Source organism: Schistocerca americana, chromosome 8 (genome assembly GCF_021461395.2).
Source record: "Schistocerca americana isolate TAMUIC-IGC-003095 chromosome 8, iqSchAmer2.1, whole genome shotgun sequence".
Taxonomy (NCBI): Eukaryota; Metazoa; Arthropoda; class Insecta; order Orthoptera; family Acrididae; genus Schistocerca; species Schistocerca americana.
In genome coordinates, this window is record NC_060126.1 from 359,651,764 (window position 1) to 359,665,638 (window position 13,875).

Consider the following 13,875-nt stretch of genomic DNA (forward strand, 5'->3'; position numbering starts at 1 on the left):
AAAACCATCTGACTGTATGTACTCACTTGTTTACACAATACCTTTGTGTTCATGTTACTCAAAATAATGACATTTGAAAATACTAAACTGCTTACTCTCCCATTCCCTGGGAGGTATCTGGTTTCAAGATAGTTTGACAACTTTCAGTAAGTAGGCCAATAAACAGCAAACCCAAAGATCATGTTGGTCTTGACTGGCATAATTGCCCCTGCATGTTTTTTCTCAGCATAAACTATAAGCTTGCAAATTTCACATAGAATGTAGATAAAGTCAATTCCTAATGGGACTTTTACTGCGCTAAATTTTGGTTGCATGAATAGTAAAAAAAACAGTTCTATTGTTTTAGAACTGAATGTCTTAGTTAGGGCAAGACAATCTCTCAATGTATGGCTCTTGTTTTGCCCAGGTCATTTATCTGAAATACTGGCATTAAAATTGCTACAGATACTGACTCACCTTAAGTTACTAAGACAACAAAACATACCCTTAACTATGTGCCAATCAACACAATACCCAACAAAACAAATACAATAAGCAATGAACAGTTGCAGATAATCTGCAGTGTTCCCAATGGTTGAGTGTTAAAAGGAAGCAGTCACTGATTTCTTAAGTTTGGGCACTCCAGAAAAAGTGCTACAGCACGTACTACTATGCCACACACTGCCCCCCCCCCCCCCCCCCCTCACCCTTGTCTAATCAATCTGCTTTTGCTGCTCTATTTGTCTTTGCAAGAAGGTAGGTAACAAGCAGAGTTCAAAGTACAGTTCATGTCCTACATTTGAACTACTGAATACAGAAATGACACGAAATCACTTAAAATTATTTTCCGTGCACAACAATATACACTTCCAATTCACATTTTTTTGCAGATTAACTCAACACACATAGCAAGACTATCACTGTTTGCCCACTGGAAAATCTTTATATAAACAAAATGTAATTCAATTCTTTCTTAAGTGCATTTAACATCTGAGATTCCATTACTTTTAACTGTGGCTTTTGTAAGGTTGATTAAGAACCTTTAAGTTGAGAAAAAGTTCTTTATTACTTAGTATACAAAGAAATGCAAATATGAGAATTCCAAGCTTATTTCAGTCTCAAAATTTAATGAACCAGTCATGTTTACAGTTACTTAATGAATTTTTTTTTTTAATTATTGTTCCATCTTCTCCTGTTTGTCACCATCATTTCCAGGTGCAGATCTCAGGGCAGGTTTGTTGGTCTGCACAATTTGAATGACCCTCTCTTTTGAGTCTGCTGGAGGCAGTTGCTGAAAGACATACATTGCATTAGAATAGATTAGGTTCCCATTTTTTTCCATACACCCAAAAGTGAGATGATTCTCATGGGTGTGGAACATGTGAAAGTTTTTATAAAAACATATCTAAAAACAAAGATGATGTGACTTACCAAACAAAAGTGCTGGCAGGTCGATAGACACACATACATACACACAAATTCAAGCTTTCGCAACAAACGGTTGCTTCATCAGGAAAGAGGGAAGGAGAGGGAAAGACGAAAGGATGTGGGTTTTAAGGGAGAGGGTAAGGAGTCATTTCAAACCCGGGAGCGGAAAGACTTAACTTGGGGGGAAAAAGGACAGGTATACACTCGCGCGCACACATACACACACATATCCATCCGTACATACACAGACACAAGCAGACATTTTTATAAAAACAGATGAATATAAAATACTATTCTGATTATTTGTTGGGAGATTGTCAAAATAGATGAATACATTAAACTGCAATTGCTAATATTTACAGAATCAATACAGTCAAAATGAAACATAGTTGTGCACTTTTGATATCTGAAACCAAGTTTTTAATGGTTGGTGGCAATATTGTTGAAAATTGTGTGCTCCTGAATATTGGATCCCTTTCCAGACCAAGTAAGTGATTTTAGGTATTTATGTCGATTGCTCTTTTTCCTAGTATTGATCTATTGCTTGAAAACAGATTACTTGCAACAAATTTCACTAAGGAATAAATATACTGTGAAGCAGTGGTTAGAATACAAAGTTCCTTTAACAGGTTTCTACATGATGTTCTTGAATTTACACCACAAAAGTTGGATAGGTTCTACTTTAAAAAAAGTCTTTCTTCCAACTTTCAAGAGTAGTTTATGACTTCACTGAAGTTTGTTTCTTACTAATATTTTGTTACCATGTTTATTTCTGCTGTCTTTGTTGAAGTTGTTTTTTTTTTTTTTTTTTGTGCGCACAACTTCAATGGTCATTAGCGCCCTGACTACTCTAAGAATGCACCGCGAGGCACAAGTTGACAACAACAACTAAAAGCATAGGATTAAAAAACATCATCAAATGTCCTTAGCGAGGTGTGTCAAATTGATAAAACAAAGAACACGAGCAGCTGCTCGTGGGTCATCCGCTAAAATGGCATCGAAAGTATTAGGCAGGTTAAGATCAAGGCGCAGTGTGTTAAGATCAGGACAGGACATTAAAATGTGTCTAACCGTCAGCAAGTGCCCACATGGGCAGAACGGCGCCGGCGCAGCCGTCAGCAGATGGCGATGGCTGAACCGGCAGTGTCCAATTCTTAACCTTGCTAAAACGACCTCCTCCCGCCGAGAAGGGCGTGAGGAGGACGTCCAAGCCACGGGAAGAGGTTTTAAGGCCCGAAGCTTGTTGTCGGTAAGTGCAGCCCAATCGGCATGCCACAGCGACAACGCGCCGACAAATGACCCTGCTAAAATCGGACGAAGGGACACAACAAGAAGCTGTCCGAGGCTGGAGGACCGCAGCCTTGGCTGCGGCATCTGCAGCTTCGTTCCCAGGGATACCGACATGGCCAGGAACCCACATAAAGCTAACCGGCGTACCGACGTCCACCAGCTGCTGAAGAGAGCATTGGATCCGGTGTACGAAAGGGTGAACCGGGTACGGATCACTGAGGCTCTGGATGGCGCTCAGGGAATCTGAGCAGATGACATAAGCAGAATGTCGGTGGCGGCAGATGTAAAGAACAGCCTGGTAGAGGGCAAAGAGCTCAGCTGTGAAGACCGAACAATGGCCATGGAGCCGGTATTGGAAACTTTGTGCCCCGACAATAAAGGAACACCCGACCCCGTCATTGGTCTTAGAGCCATCTGTATAAATGAAAGTCATGTTGTTGAACTTCGAACGAAGTTCCAAAAAACGGGAGTGGTAGACCGAACCGGGGGTGACCTCTTTTGGGAGCGAGCTGAGGTCGAGGTGAACGCGGACCTGAGCCTGGAGCCAAGGTGGCGTGCGGCTCTCGCCCACTCGAAAGGTTGCAGGGAGTGAAAAATGAAGGTGTTGAAGGAGGCGACGAAAGCGAACTCCAGGGGGTAGCAAGGCAGAGACATACAACCCGTATTGAAGGTCAAGAGAGTCGTCAAAAAAGGAACGATAAGACGGATGGTCGGGCATTGACAGTAGCCGACAGGCATACCGACAAAGCAGTATATCGCGCCGGTAGGTGAGTGGCAATTCGCCAGCGTCAGCATGAAGACTCTCTACGGGACTGGTATAAAATGCTCCGATCGCAAGTTGTAAACCCCGATGTTGTATGGAGTTGAGGCGGCGTAAGATGGATGGCCGTGCAGAGGAGTATACGAAGCTCCCATAATCCAGCTTGGAGCGGACGATCGACCGATATAGACGAAGTAGGACGGTTCGATCCGCTCCCCACGACATACCACTGAGAACACGGAGGACATTTAAAGAACGGGTACAACGGGCGGCCAAATATGACACATGTGGAGACCAGCTAAGTTTCCTGTCAAAGGTAAGGCCTAAAAATTTGATTGTCTCCACGAGTGGGAGAGCAACGGGACCGAGTCGTAAGGACGGTGGGAGAAACTCTTTGTAGCGCCAGAAGTTAATACAGACCGTCTTCTCGGCAGAAAAACGGAAGCCATTGGCGACACTCCAGGAGTAAAGACGGTCAAGAGAACGCTGAAGACAGCGCTCCAGGACACGTGCACTGTGCGCGCTGCAATAGATGGTAAAATCGTCCACGAAAAGGGAGCCTGATACATCAGCTGGGAGGCAATCCATTATTGGATTGATCGCGATGGCGAAGAGAGCGACGCTCAAAACTGAGCCCTGTGGCACCCCATTCTCCTGGCGAAAGGTGTCGGACAGGACAGAACCCACACGTACCCGAAACTGTCGATCCATTAAAAAGGAATGAATAAAAAGAGGGAGGCGACCGCGAAAGCCCCATGTATGCATGGTGCGGAGAATGCCCGCCCTCCAACAGGTGTCGTAAGCCTTCTCCAAATCTAAGAACACAGCCGCGGTCGGGCGCTTCCGCAAGAAGTTATTCATAATGAAGGTCGACAAAGTAACCAGATGGTCAACAGCAGAGCGGCGCCTTCGAAATCCACATTGTACATTGGTAAGTAGGCGTCGAGACTCGAGCAGCCAAACCAATCGAGAGTTAACCATTCGCTCCATCACTTTACAGACACAGCTGGTAAGCGAGATAGGTCGATAACTGGAAGGCAAGTGCTTGTCCTTCCCCGGCTTAGGAATCGGGACAACAATAGACTCGCGCCAGCATGCGGGAACATGTCCCTCAATCCAGATGCGATTGTATGTACGAAGAAGAAAACCTTTACCCGCAGGAGAAAGGTTCTTCAGCATCTGAATATGAATAGAATCAGGCCCTGGAGCGGAGGACCGTGATCGGCCAAGTGCGGTTTCGAGTTCCCGCATGGTGAATGGGGCATTATAACTTTCACAATTCGAGGAGCGGAAGTCAGGTGGCCTAGCCTCCTCTGCCTGTTTGCGGGGGAGGAAGGCAGGGTGGTAATGAGCGGAGCTCGAAACCTCGGCGAAAAAGCGGCCGAAGGCATTGGAGACAGCCTCAGGGGCCACAAGGACTTCATTCGCGACCTTCAAGCCAGAAACTGGGGAGTGGACCTTAGTGCCAGATAGCCGGCGCAGGCTACCCCAGACAACAGAAGAAGGGGTAGAACTGTTGAAGGTGCTTGTGAAAGCAGCCCAGCTGGCTTTCTTGCTTTCTTTAATAATACGACGACACTGAGCACGTAATCGTTTATAATTAATACAATTCGCCACTGTAGGGTGGCGCTTAAAGGTGCGTAAAGCACGTCGACGAGCACGTAAAGCATCTCTACATGCTGCGGTCCACCAGGGGACCGGTACGCGACGTGGAGAAGAAGTAGGGTGAGGGATGGAATATTCAGCAGCAGCGAGAATGACTTCCGTGAGGTGTGCGACCTGACGATCGCAGCTTGTGAAGGTTTGATCCTGAAAGGTAGCCCTGGAAGAGAAGAGCTCCCAGTCTGCCTTGGAGATGGTCCAACGAGAGGAGCACGGAGAGGGAGTATGCTGCAGGAGATGGATAACACACGGGAAATGGTCGCTCGAATATGTATCAGAAAGTGCATACCACTCAAACCGGTGTGCAAGTTGGGGAGTACATATAGAGAGGTCTAAATGGGAATAGGTGTGAGATGTGTCCGAAAGAAAAGTAGGGGCGCCAGTATTGAGGCAGACAAGATCGAGCTGGTTGAAAAGGTCTGCTAACAAGGAGCCCCTCGGGCAGGATGCTGGAGAGCCCCAAAGGGGATGGTGGGCATTGAAGTCTCCAGTTAACAAAAATGGTGCAGGTAGCTGAGCAATAAGTTGCATCACGTCTGCCCTGGTAACGGCAGATGACGATGGAGTGTAAACGGTACAAAAGGAAAACGTAAAAGTGGGGAGAGTAATGCGGATGGCAACTGCCTGCAGGCCGGTGTGCAACGTGATGGGATCGTAGTAAATATCATCCCGGACCAGCAACATAACCCCTCCATGAGCTGGGATACCTACCACAGGGGGTAGGTCAAAACGCACAGAGGTGTAGTGTGCCAAGACAATTTTATCGCATGGGCGTAGCTTCGTTTCCTGGAGGGCTACGACAAGCGGACGGTGCAAGCGGAGCAGCAACTTCAAGTCCTCTCGGTTGGAGCGAATGCTGCGAATATTCCAGTGAATAAGTGCCATCGTAAGAAAAGAAAGATGAGAGAAGGGGTCACCTCGAAGGCCGCTTAGGGCCTGGCTTCGAGCGAGCACTGCTGCCGCTATCAGTAGGCGGACAGTCATCGTCCATTGGGTCTATAGGTTCATCGGCCATCTCGGGAGGATGGCCGGGAGGAGGAGCTTCCTCCGCCAGTGAACGGCCAGATGTACGGCGACCAGCGGTGCGGCCAGGCGAAACGGATGACGGCCTGGGGCGGCAGCCGCTGGGTGGCGCAAGAGAAGAAATGCGCCGGGGCGGGGAAGGAGAACTGTGCTTCCTATGCGCCTTTTTGGAAGGACGTGTAGTGGAAGTACCGGTCGAAGGCTGTGAGGTCGAGGTACGGAGGAAGTCTGCACGGGATGGTTCCTTCTTGAAGGCCCGTGCATCTGACTTCGGTGTCTTCGTTTTAGCAGAAGCTGAAGAAGGTGCTCGTGTCTGTGGGGTGATGGGAGGAAGAGGAGACGTCGACCGCGCGATCTTAGCACTGGCCGAACGGACGACCGTGGTGCTGAAGGTCAGATCGCATGTCTGGGTTGCTACCTCCCGGGTAGTCCGAGGAGAGGCGAGGACAGTACTGTATTTCCCCGCTGGGAGCAGCGTGGGCTTCCTACTAGCCAATAGCTTGCGAGCAGCCGAGGTGGACACTTTCTCTTTGACCCGAATTTCCTGGATACAGCGTTCTTCCTTATAGACAGGACAGTCGCGGGAGGATGCTGCATGGTCACCCTGACAGTTCACACAACGAGGAGACGGAGGTGGACAGTCACCCTCATGGGCATCCCTGCCACAGGTGACACATTTAGCCGCATTGGAACAAGACTGTCGAGTGTGATTGAAACGCTGACACTGGTAGCAGCGCGTAGGTGTCGGGATATAGGGGCGAACAGAAATAACCTCGTAGCCCGCCTTGATGCGCGATGGCAGCTTAACACTATCGAAGGTCAAGAAAATTGTCCGGGTCGGTACAAGGTCATTGTTGACCTTTTTCATGACCCTATGGACAGCCGTCACGCCCTGCTCAGCGAGGAATGACTGAAGCTCCTCGTCAGTCAATCCGTCGAGGGAGTCAGTATAGACCACACCACGAGACGAATTCAAAGTTCGGTGGGCCTCCACCCGGACAGGGAACGTGTACAGGAGGGTGGCCCGAAGCAGTTTTTGTGCCTGAAAGGCATTCTCAGTTTCCAGTAATAAGGTGCCGTTACGCAACCTGGTACAGGATTTGACAGATCCGGCTATGGCATCTACGCCCTTCTGAATAACGAAAGGGTTGACAGAGGAAAAATCCTTTCCGTCCTCAGTTCGAGAAACTACGAGGAACTGTGGGGCAGGCGGTAGTACTTTTGTCACTGTTGGCTTTTGTCACTGTTGGCTGGTCACGTTTCCGTTTTTGGGTCGAAGTCGAAAGAGATGGAGTAGAATCCATTGCGGAGGAATCCCCCATGATTGCCAGCGTCTCCGATGGCGCGCTCCTTCCTTGTGGGGACCCTCTCAGAGGGCACTCCCGCCTTAGGTGAATGTTTACACCTCAGGTCACACCTCCCGAGAGACAGACGGAGGGACCAATCGGCATGGTCAGAAGGTATCAGCTCAGGCAATCACCCCTCCCCGGGCCTGGCCTTTACCAGGGGGTACGCGCGTGCCTTACATGTCTACCCAGGGCGGGGACTTACGCGTTACCCCGTCACCGGCTACGCGTGCGAACGCGTGGGTCGGCCTTCAGACACGCACAGGGAGGAAGGAAGAAGAGGAAAAAGAAGAGAGAGAGGGAGAAAGAGGACAGACTGTCTCAAACGCCGAGGCGGAGACCAGAGAAGGCAAGGAGAAGAAGGCAATAAGAAGGCAAGGAGAAGAAGGCAATGAGAAGGCAAGGAGAAAAAGGCAATGAGAAGGCAAGGAGAAAAAGGCAATGAGAAGGCAAGGAGAAAAAGGCAATGAGAAGGCAAGGAGAAGGCAAGGGAAAGAGTAAGGAAGACAGTGAGGTGGAGAAGAGCAAAGAAAGGAACCAACAAAAGGAAGGAAGAAACGAGAAGTGAAAAAACCAAAAGGACCACGACGATAGGTCGTGGAACCGTCCGTCTCCGGACGCAGGCGCGAACTACCCCCGTGAGGGGGATGGACTCCTTTTAGTCGCCTCTTACGACAGGCAGGAATACCGCGGGCCTATTCTAATCCCCGGACCCGCAGGGGGGAGGTACTAATTTGTTTACTGAAGGGGCTTCTAAGAGATGACACCATCCAGTGAGTTCTGTGTTCTCATGAGGAATTTGCCAGTTGAGACAGTTGCATTGTCTTGTGTGACTAGGACAGTTTGAAATGTCTTCTGGCTGGGGCTACGAATTGATGTTTCCAGTGACGACTTTTTGTGTTCTAAATGTTTTGACAATAGTATCTGAACAAGGTTAAGCATCCCATGAAGCACATTTTGCATCAGTAGAATAATCAAATACCCTAAATCAGTCAACTACAGAGGTAGGTGTTAGTCCTGTTGTTAAACTATGGTTAGTGAGGTCTAGTCATAAGATCTAGACATCAAGAATGTGCAGAGAAATTACTAAAGCTATGGATGAACACACTATAGCAAAACTGACCACACTCTTCAAAGTAGAAATTCTATCTTCAGAAGAAAATGAATCAAAACATTCTTGCAAGGAATTATGGTCATCCTGTAGAAGCAGTTCAAGTCAAATAGGGTAGTTATTTTATTTGGAAGATAAATGAGACTGTTCTCACCAGACTGCCAACAAAAGAGACACTACAACTCTCAAGGTTGAGGGTCAAAAAGTTGTGAAAGTGAAGAGTCACACAACTCATAGTATTAAAGAAACTTTTGCAATTTATAAGAGCAACCATACAACTTCACATATTGGAAGATCAAAATTTTCTGCACTACAACCTAAGTGGGTAGTTCCACAACCACCTAGAATTGTCTGTGTGCTGCACAAATTTTGAACTTTATGTGGTAACTTTGAAGAACTTACTGGAGCATGTGACATGACAACCTAGGTTGTGCATGTGAAGTCATTAGTCTGTGACAAAGTGAGAGACTTGTTTGTTTCAAGAATGTGGTGACTGCCCTGGAAAGGGAATACTGTCTTCACAGACACCTGACCTGGAAGATGTAGCAGGTAACTCTGCAGAAACTACATGTGTGACATGGGAGGAAAATAAACTAAGAAAACTGTTGCCTTTAACAGCTTCATTGATGAACTTTGTAAATTGTCAGTGGAAGCAGTACCGCATCATCTGAAGAAATTGCAACAACACATTGCAGAAGTTAAAGGGCGTGTACAGGATGACGAACTGTTTAGTTCTTCACTGTGATTTTGCTGAGAATTGGTCCGTAATTATTCCACACGAAGTACAAGGGTATCATTGGTGTAATAAGGTTTCAATTTTTACGGAGTGACATTTTTAAAACAAGACCACAAGTGTTGCAGTTATTTGATGACATATGACATGACTCAGCACAGGTAGGCTAACAATGCAAAAAATTCAACTGCAAACAGGTGCAGAGATCATTGTTTCTGATGGTGCTCCTAGTCACTTTCAAAATTTTTACCAGCTGTTTGAATTGAGTAAGGTGCTTATGCCAACTGACTACGTATTCAGTGCAACTGGTCATGGGAAAGTGACTTGCGATGGTGTAGGCAGCCTGCGGAAGCACCTTTCTACAAAACAATCCTTCCAGACCAAATACAGCTATCACGCAGAATGCTGAGGATTTTATGAGAGTCATGAAATCCTACACATCCACAGCCCTAATTCTTTTGTCCAAGGAGGAAATCTAAGAATTCTGCGAGCAGGGGGATGGGGGGATGACCCAAACAAAGTACTCCTTTGAAAGGAATTCAGAAGACTCATTTTTGGACTAAGTTCCAGTTTTTAAAATTCTAAGTGCTCCAGTTCCTATTGTTTTAACAGGAAGGCATCACTATGTCAAAGTGAGACACTGAAGCAGTGGAACACATTTTAAGAGTCTCTTTCTCATCCTTCAAAACTAAAATTACGTTAATGTTAAATAAGGCTAGGTTTTGATTTTTATGAGCCTGTTATGTAATGATAAAGCAGGTTTTATGCATGGCAAAAATTTCAATTGTTTATAAAACTTGTAAAATTATGGATTGGCTTATTTGGAAAAAAATAAAATAAAAATCTAGAACTGTTCCAGAGATACAGGGTTTTAAAACTTTTTCCAAACTTCACATCTTCAAAAAATGGTATGCACAATGTCATTTTTTTTTTGTGAAAGCAAAAATGTGTTTCTTAGTCCCTCATTTTAACATTCGAGACTATGAAGGTAAGATTTTTTCCTAGTCTGCCTGAATTCATAGGACTATGGCTTATAGGTTTTGAAGGACATGCAGTGCATCTTTTCAAAGTTCAATGACATTGAATTAGCGCTAACCATTTATCAATGTCGGTGAAAATTTTGATCATCAGCCATTTCTACATGTAATGTATGTATCATCTGCAAACAAAACAAACTTAGAAACGTAAGAGGTCATTTAAAAAAAAAAGAGCAACAGACCCAAATGTTGAATACCACGTGTAATTAATTCCCAATCAGATAAAGGCAGACTGCTTACTGCCCAGTTAGGTCAAAATGACACCCTTTGTCTCCCTGTTGGATATGACTCAGACTTTTCACAGCAGTGCCAGTGACAACGTAAGAATTTATGTAAGAGAACGCTGTGAGTCACAAAATCAAGGGATTTTGACAGGTCGCATAAAATGCCAGTAGCCTCTGCTTTGTTATCAGATGAATTAAGTACATTCTCAATGTATGTGCACATAGCTTTTTCCCTTGTCAGAACCCTTAAGAAACCAAACTACAATAATACATTATTTGCTGTCAGAAGCTTAATGAGACACTTTAATGATTTTATGAAGGCTGCTCCTTCTTTGGGAGACATTAATGTCACTGACATTTTACAGAAGTTGTTTGTAACGAATGGTCTCAAATACTCCATAGCAAAGTTTACCAAACAGGATAACCCCAAGCTGTAAGTAACAGTGTACTCAATTAATAGGTTGCAACACTAAGTTTTCTTTTTAATGTAAAACAATGCTAATATCAGAGCTGTTACTATAGAGTAAACAAAGTCTCCTTTTTTCCCAAATACTTTTTATTCCTTGTGCAATCCACGGTTTATTTTTAGACTTCTGCCTGATTTTGAGTTCCCTTTAGGGGAAAACTAGAGGAAGTAACTTTATTTACGAAACTTTTGTATTTTCCATTTGAGTCAGAAGTATTTCAACCATCTATACAGTTGATGTCTTTGAGCAGTCTCTTGAAATTCACAATTTCTGACTGATTTAACAATTCTGTACTCAGATTTAACAGATTTTCTTATTGTGATACGTATGAAACGTTACACCCACAAAAGACGCAAAACCTGCACGATCCTATAAACTATTTTTACATTTTTTTTTATTCCTCTTACTATTTATGATAGATAAAAATCCAGTCACACACGAAAAAGAAAGCATTCCTAGCCCCACACAACAGAAAGATATGTTACACTTAGTGAAGAAAACTTAGAGCATACAAAACCAACTTACTTTCTTTGGAGCTGTAATGGTAAGAACACCATCAGATGATAGTTTTGACGTTACTGCCTCTGGTTCAACATCATTTGGTAGCTTATATCTGCGAGTAAACTGTCTGGAAATAAAACCGTGCTCATCCTGTCTCTCCTCGTGTTTTCCTTCAACGACGACGAAATCGTCAACCATTTTTACATTTATTTCGTCTGGCTTGAATTGCTGCACATCAAGACTCACCTATAACAAACAGACAAAGTGAGTTTCTACTCAGTGTGGGCCAATTTCAACTAAAGATGGTCATTAACAACCAACAATTGAGTACAACACCTTAAAATCGCTTTTTGTATTCTGAATGTTTGATGTACCGCTGTGCCTCGTTGCAACATGACGCCACGGACGGTAGTAACCAGACAGCAAAGGCACTGTAGCCGTGCGTGGCATCAATAGGTCATCACCCAACATCCCAAGCCCAAAATTCTGATCAAACAGATACATTGGGCGATTTAGTTCGTCGAATAGTTCACGAACAAGAGCCATCTGAGGAAAGAAAAAAATGTAATAAGACCACTGTAAGTAAGTTATTTACACATAAGCCAATCGAATTATGCCCCGTCTATTCATAATAAATTTCATCGCACGATGCAACCACGCGTAATTTGCGCTCTTTCCAAAATCATTTTTTAACAAACTACATACCCCTCGTCTGATCAAGGAAGTTTCCTTACATTCCAGAAAAAACGATAGTTATCTTAAAAGTTTTAAGGCCTACGTAAATTAACGTGTACATACTATATTACATTCAGTGTGCTTCATATTTTCAGTATTAGTTTTTTGAGGCGACCACACAATTTACCGATGTATCCTCGCTGATAGTTGTTTGGATTATTTCTAATTTGAAAAAGTCCGTTACATTTCTTTCGCGGCTGAGCAACAACTTCCTTCAAATTACGCTTAAATTTGGAACACTACGATCATTCCAGAAATTAACGAACTCAATAATCATACCGTTTCCCTTCAATAGAACTGCACTTCTCACAATGAGAATAAAATTCACAAATTATAAATTTATCAGCTACTAACATGCGTGCTTATAACATAGCGTTAATTATTACAACAAACCCACAACTACGAAATACATATAAAATTACAAACACTACAATTACACCAATCACATAAAACCCTTACCTTTCTGTTAAGAAACAACAATCAGAGCAGCAGAAACGACGTAGTACGTAACCACCAGTCGCACACACAACTTCGATCTGCGATGTACGTATGCGCAGTCGGCGCTTTTAAATATCCAGCGGCTTTGTACGAGAATGTTCTCGACACCTCTGACATCCAAGTGGGCGGAGCCGTCTGGAAAGATCAAGCTCCTTGCAGTGTTTTCGAGCTATCGATGTCGTTTATGTTTTGAATAGTGGCGGGAGCCCGGAATTTGCTTGTATCCTATTCTGTTAAGGTTTTATTGTATGGCCGTACTTCTGAGTGGTTAGGTAGGATTTTGTCTTATGCTATAGGCCCATTAAGGATTCCTAAATGAATTATAATACAGTGATATTGTCATTCTGAAAACCGTTGCTATCTAGAGGCTTATATCTAACCATTGTAAGTAATTACGAATAATTGTTTTGTATCACGCGTTGTTGTTGATAACAAAAGGCCTCGTATTTAATTATGTTGTGTATACAAACTAAGCAAACACGTTTTGATTTGAATTACAGTAAATTTTTGTTTATTTTACTAATGCAATTAGAAAATAAGTCCAACGTTTACGTTCAAGAACACAATGATTACGAAGGGTGAATATTGCATGACAATGTGAAAATCGAATTAACGCTATTTTATTGTTTGTGTAATGGCAAAAATTTAAGAAAATCACATTCGGGTAGCACGGAGAGTTAAGTATAAACCACGTAAGAAAACTTGTAAGTTAACTGAGTGTGTCTGCAATTTCTTTTTAACATTTATCTGTAACGCATAAAGCTACATCATGTAGTCTTTTTACATGAAACTGGTTTTTTTTTGAGACACACAAACTTTAGAGCATTTGAAAAAACACACAGTGACCTCCTGTAATTACACTCGCAGCACTGACTTCTCTTATTAGACATTGCACGTTGCCTCACACTTTCATCTTTTAGCTGCTCGGGTTCAGTCTGTCCACGGATTTTTTGAGTTTGCCATCTCTCCGAAGTAATTGACGATTGATTGGTGTCTTTCCAAGCATTTTCAGAAATTCTCTCCTTTTGGCTGAGTATCGATTACAAATATATAGGAGTCCATATGCAAAAAGCTCGAAGCA

General features: G+C 43.9%; 1 protein-coding gene across 1 annotated transcript; it reads right to left on the reverse strand.

Annotated features, from left to right (window-relative positions):
* Positions 1–1,026: 1,026 nt before the first annotated feature.
* Positions 1,027–12,904, reverse strand: LOC124545055 (protein lethal(2)essential for life-like). The gene is made up of 4 exons (XM_047123843.1): positions 12,756–12,904; positions 11,898–12,107; positions 11,586–11,807; positions 1,027–1,270 (listed from the first exon to the last, which is right to left on the reverse strand). The coding sequence occupies exons 2-4, from the start codon at positions 12,105–12,107 to the stop codon at positions 1,154–1,156; spliced, it is 549 nt and encodes a 182-aa protein (XP_046979799.1). The 5' UTR covers positions 12,756–12,904; the 3' UTR covers positions 1,027–1,153.
* Between the last annotated feature and the right edge of the window lie 971 nt (positions 12,905–13,875).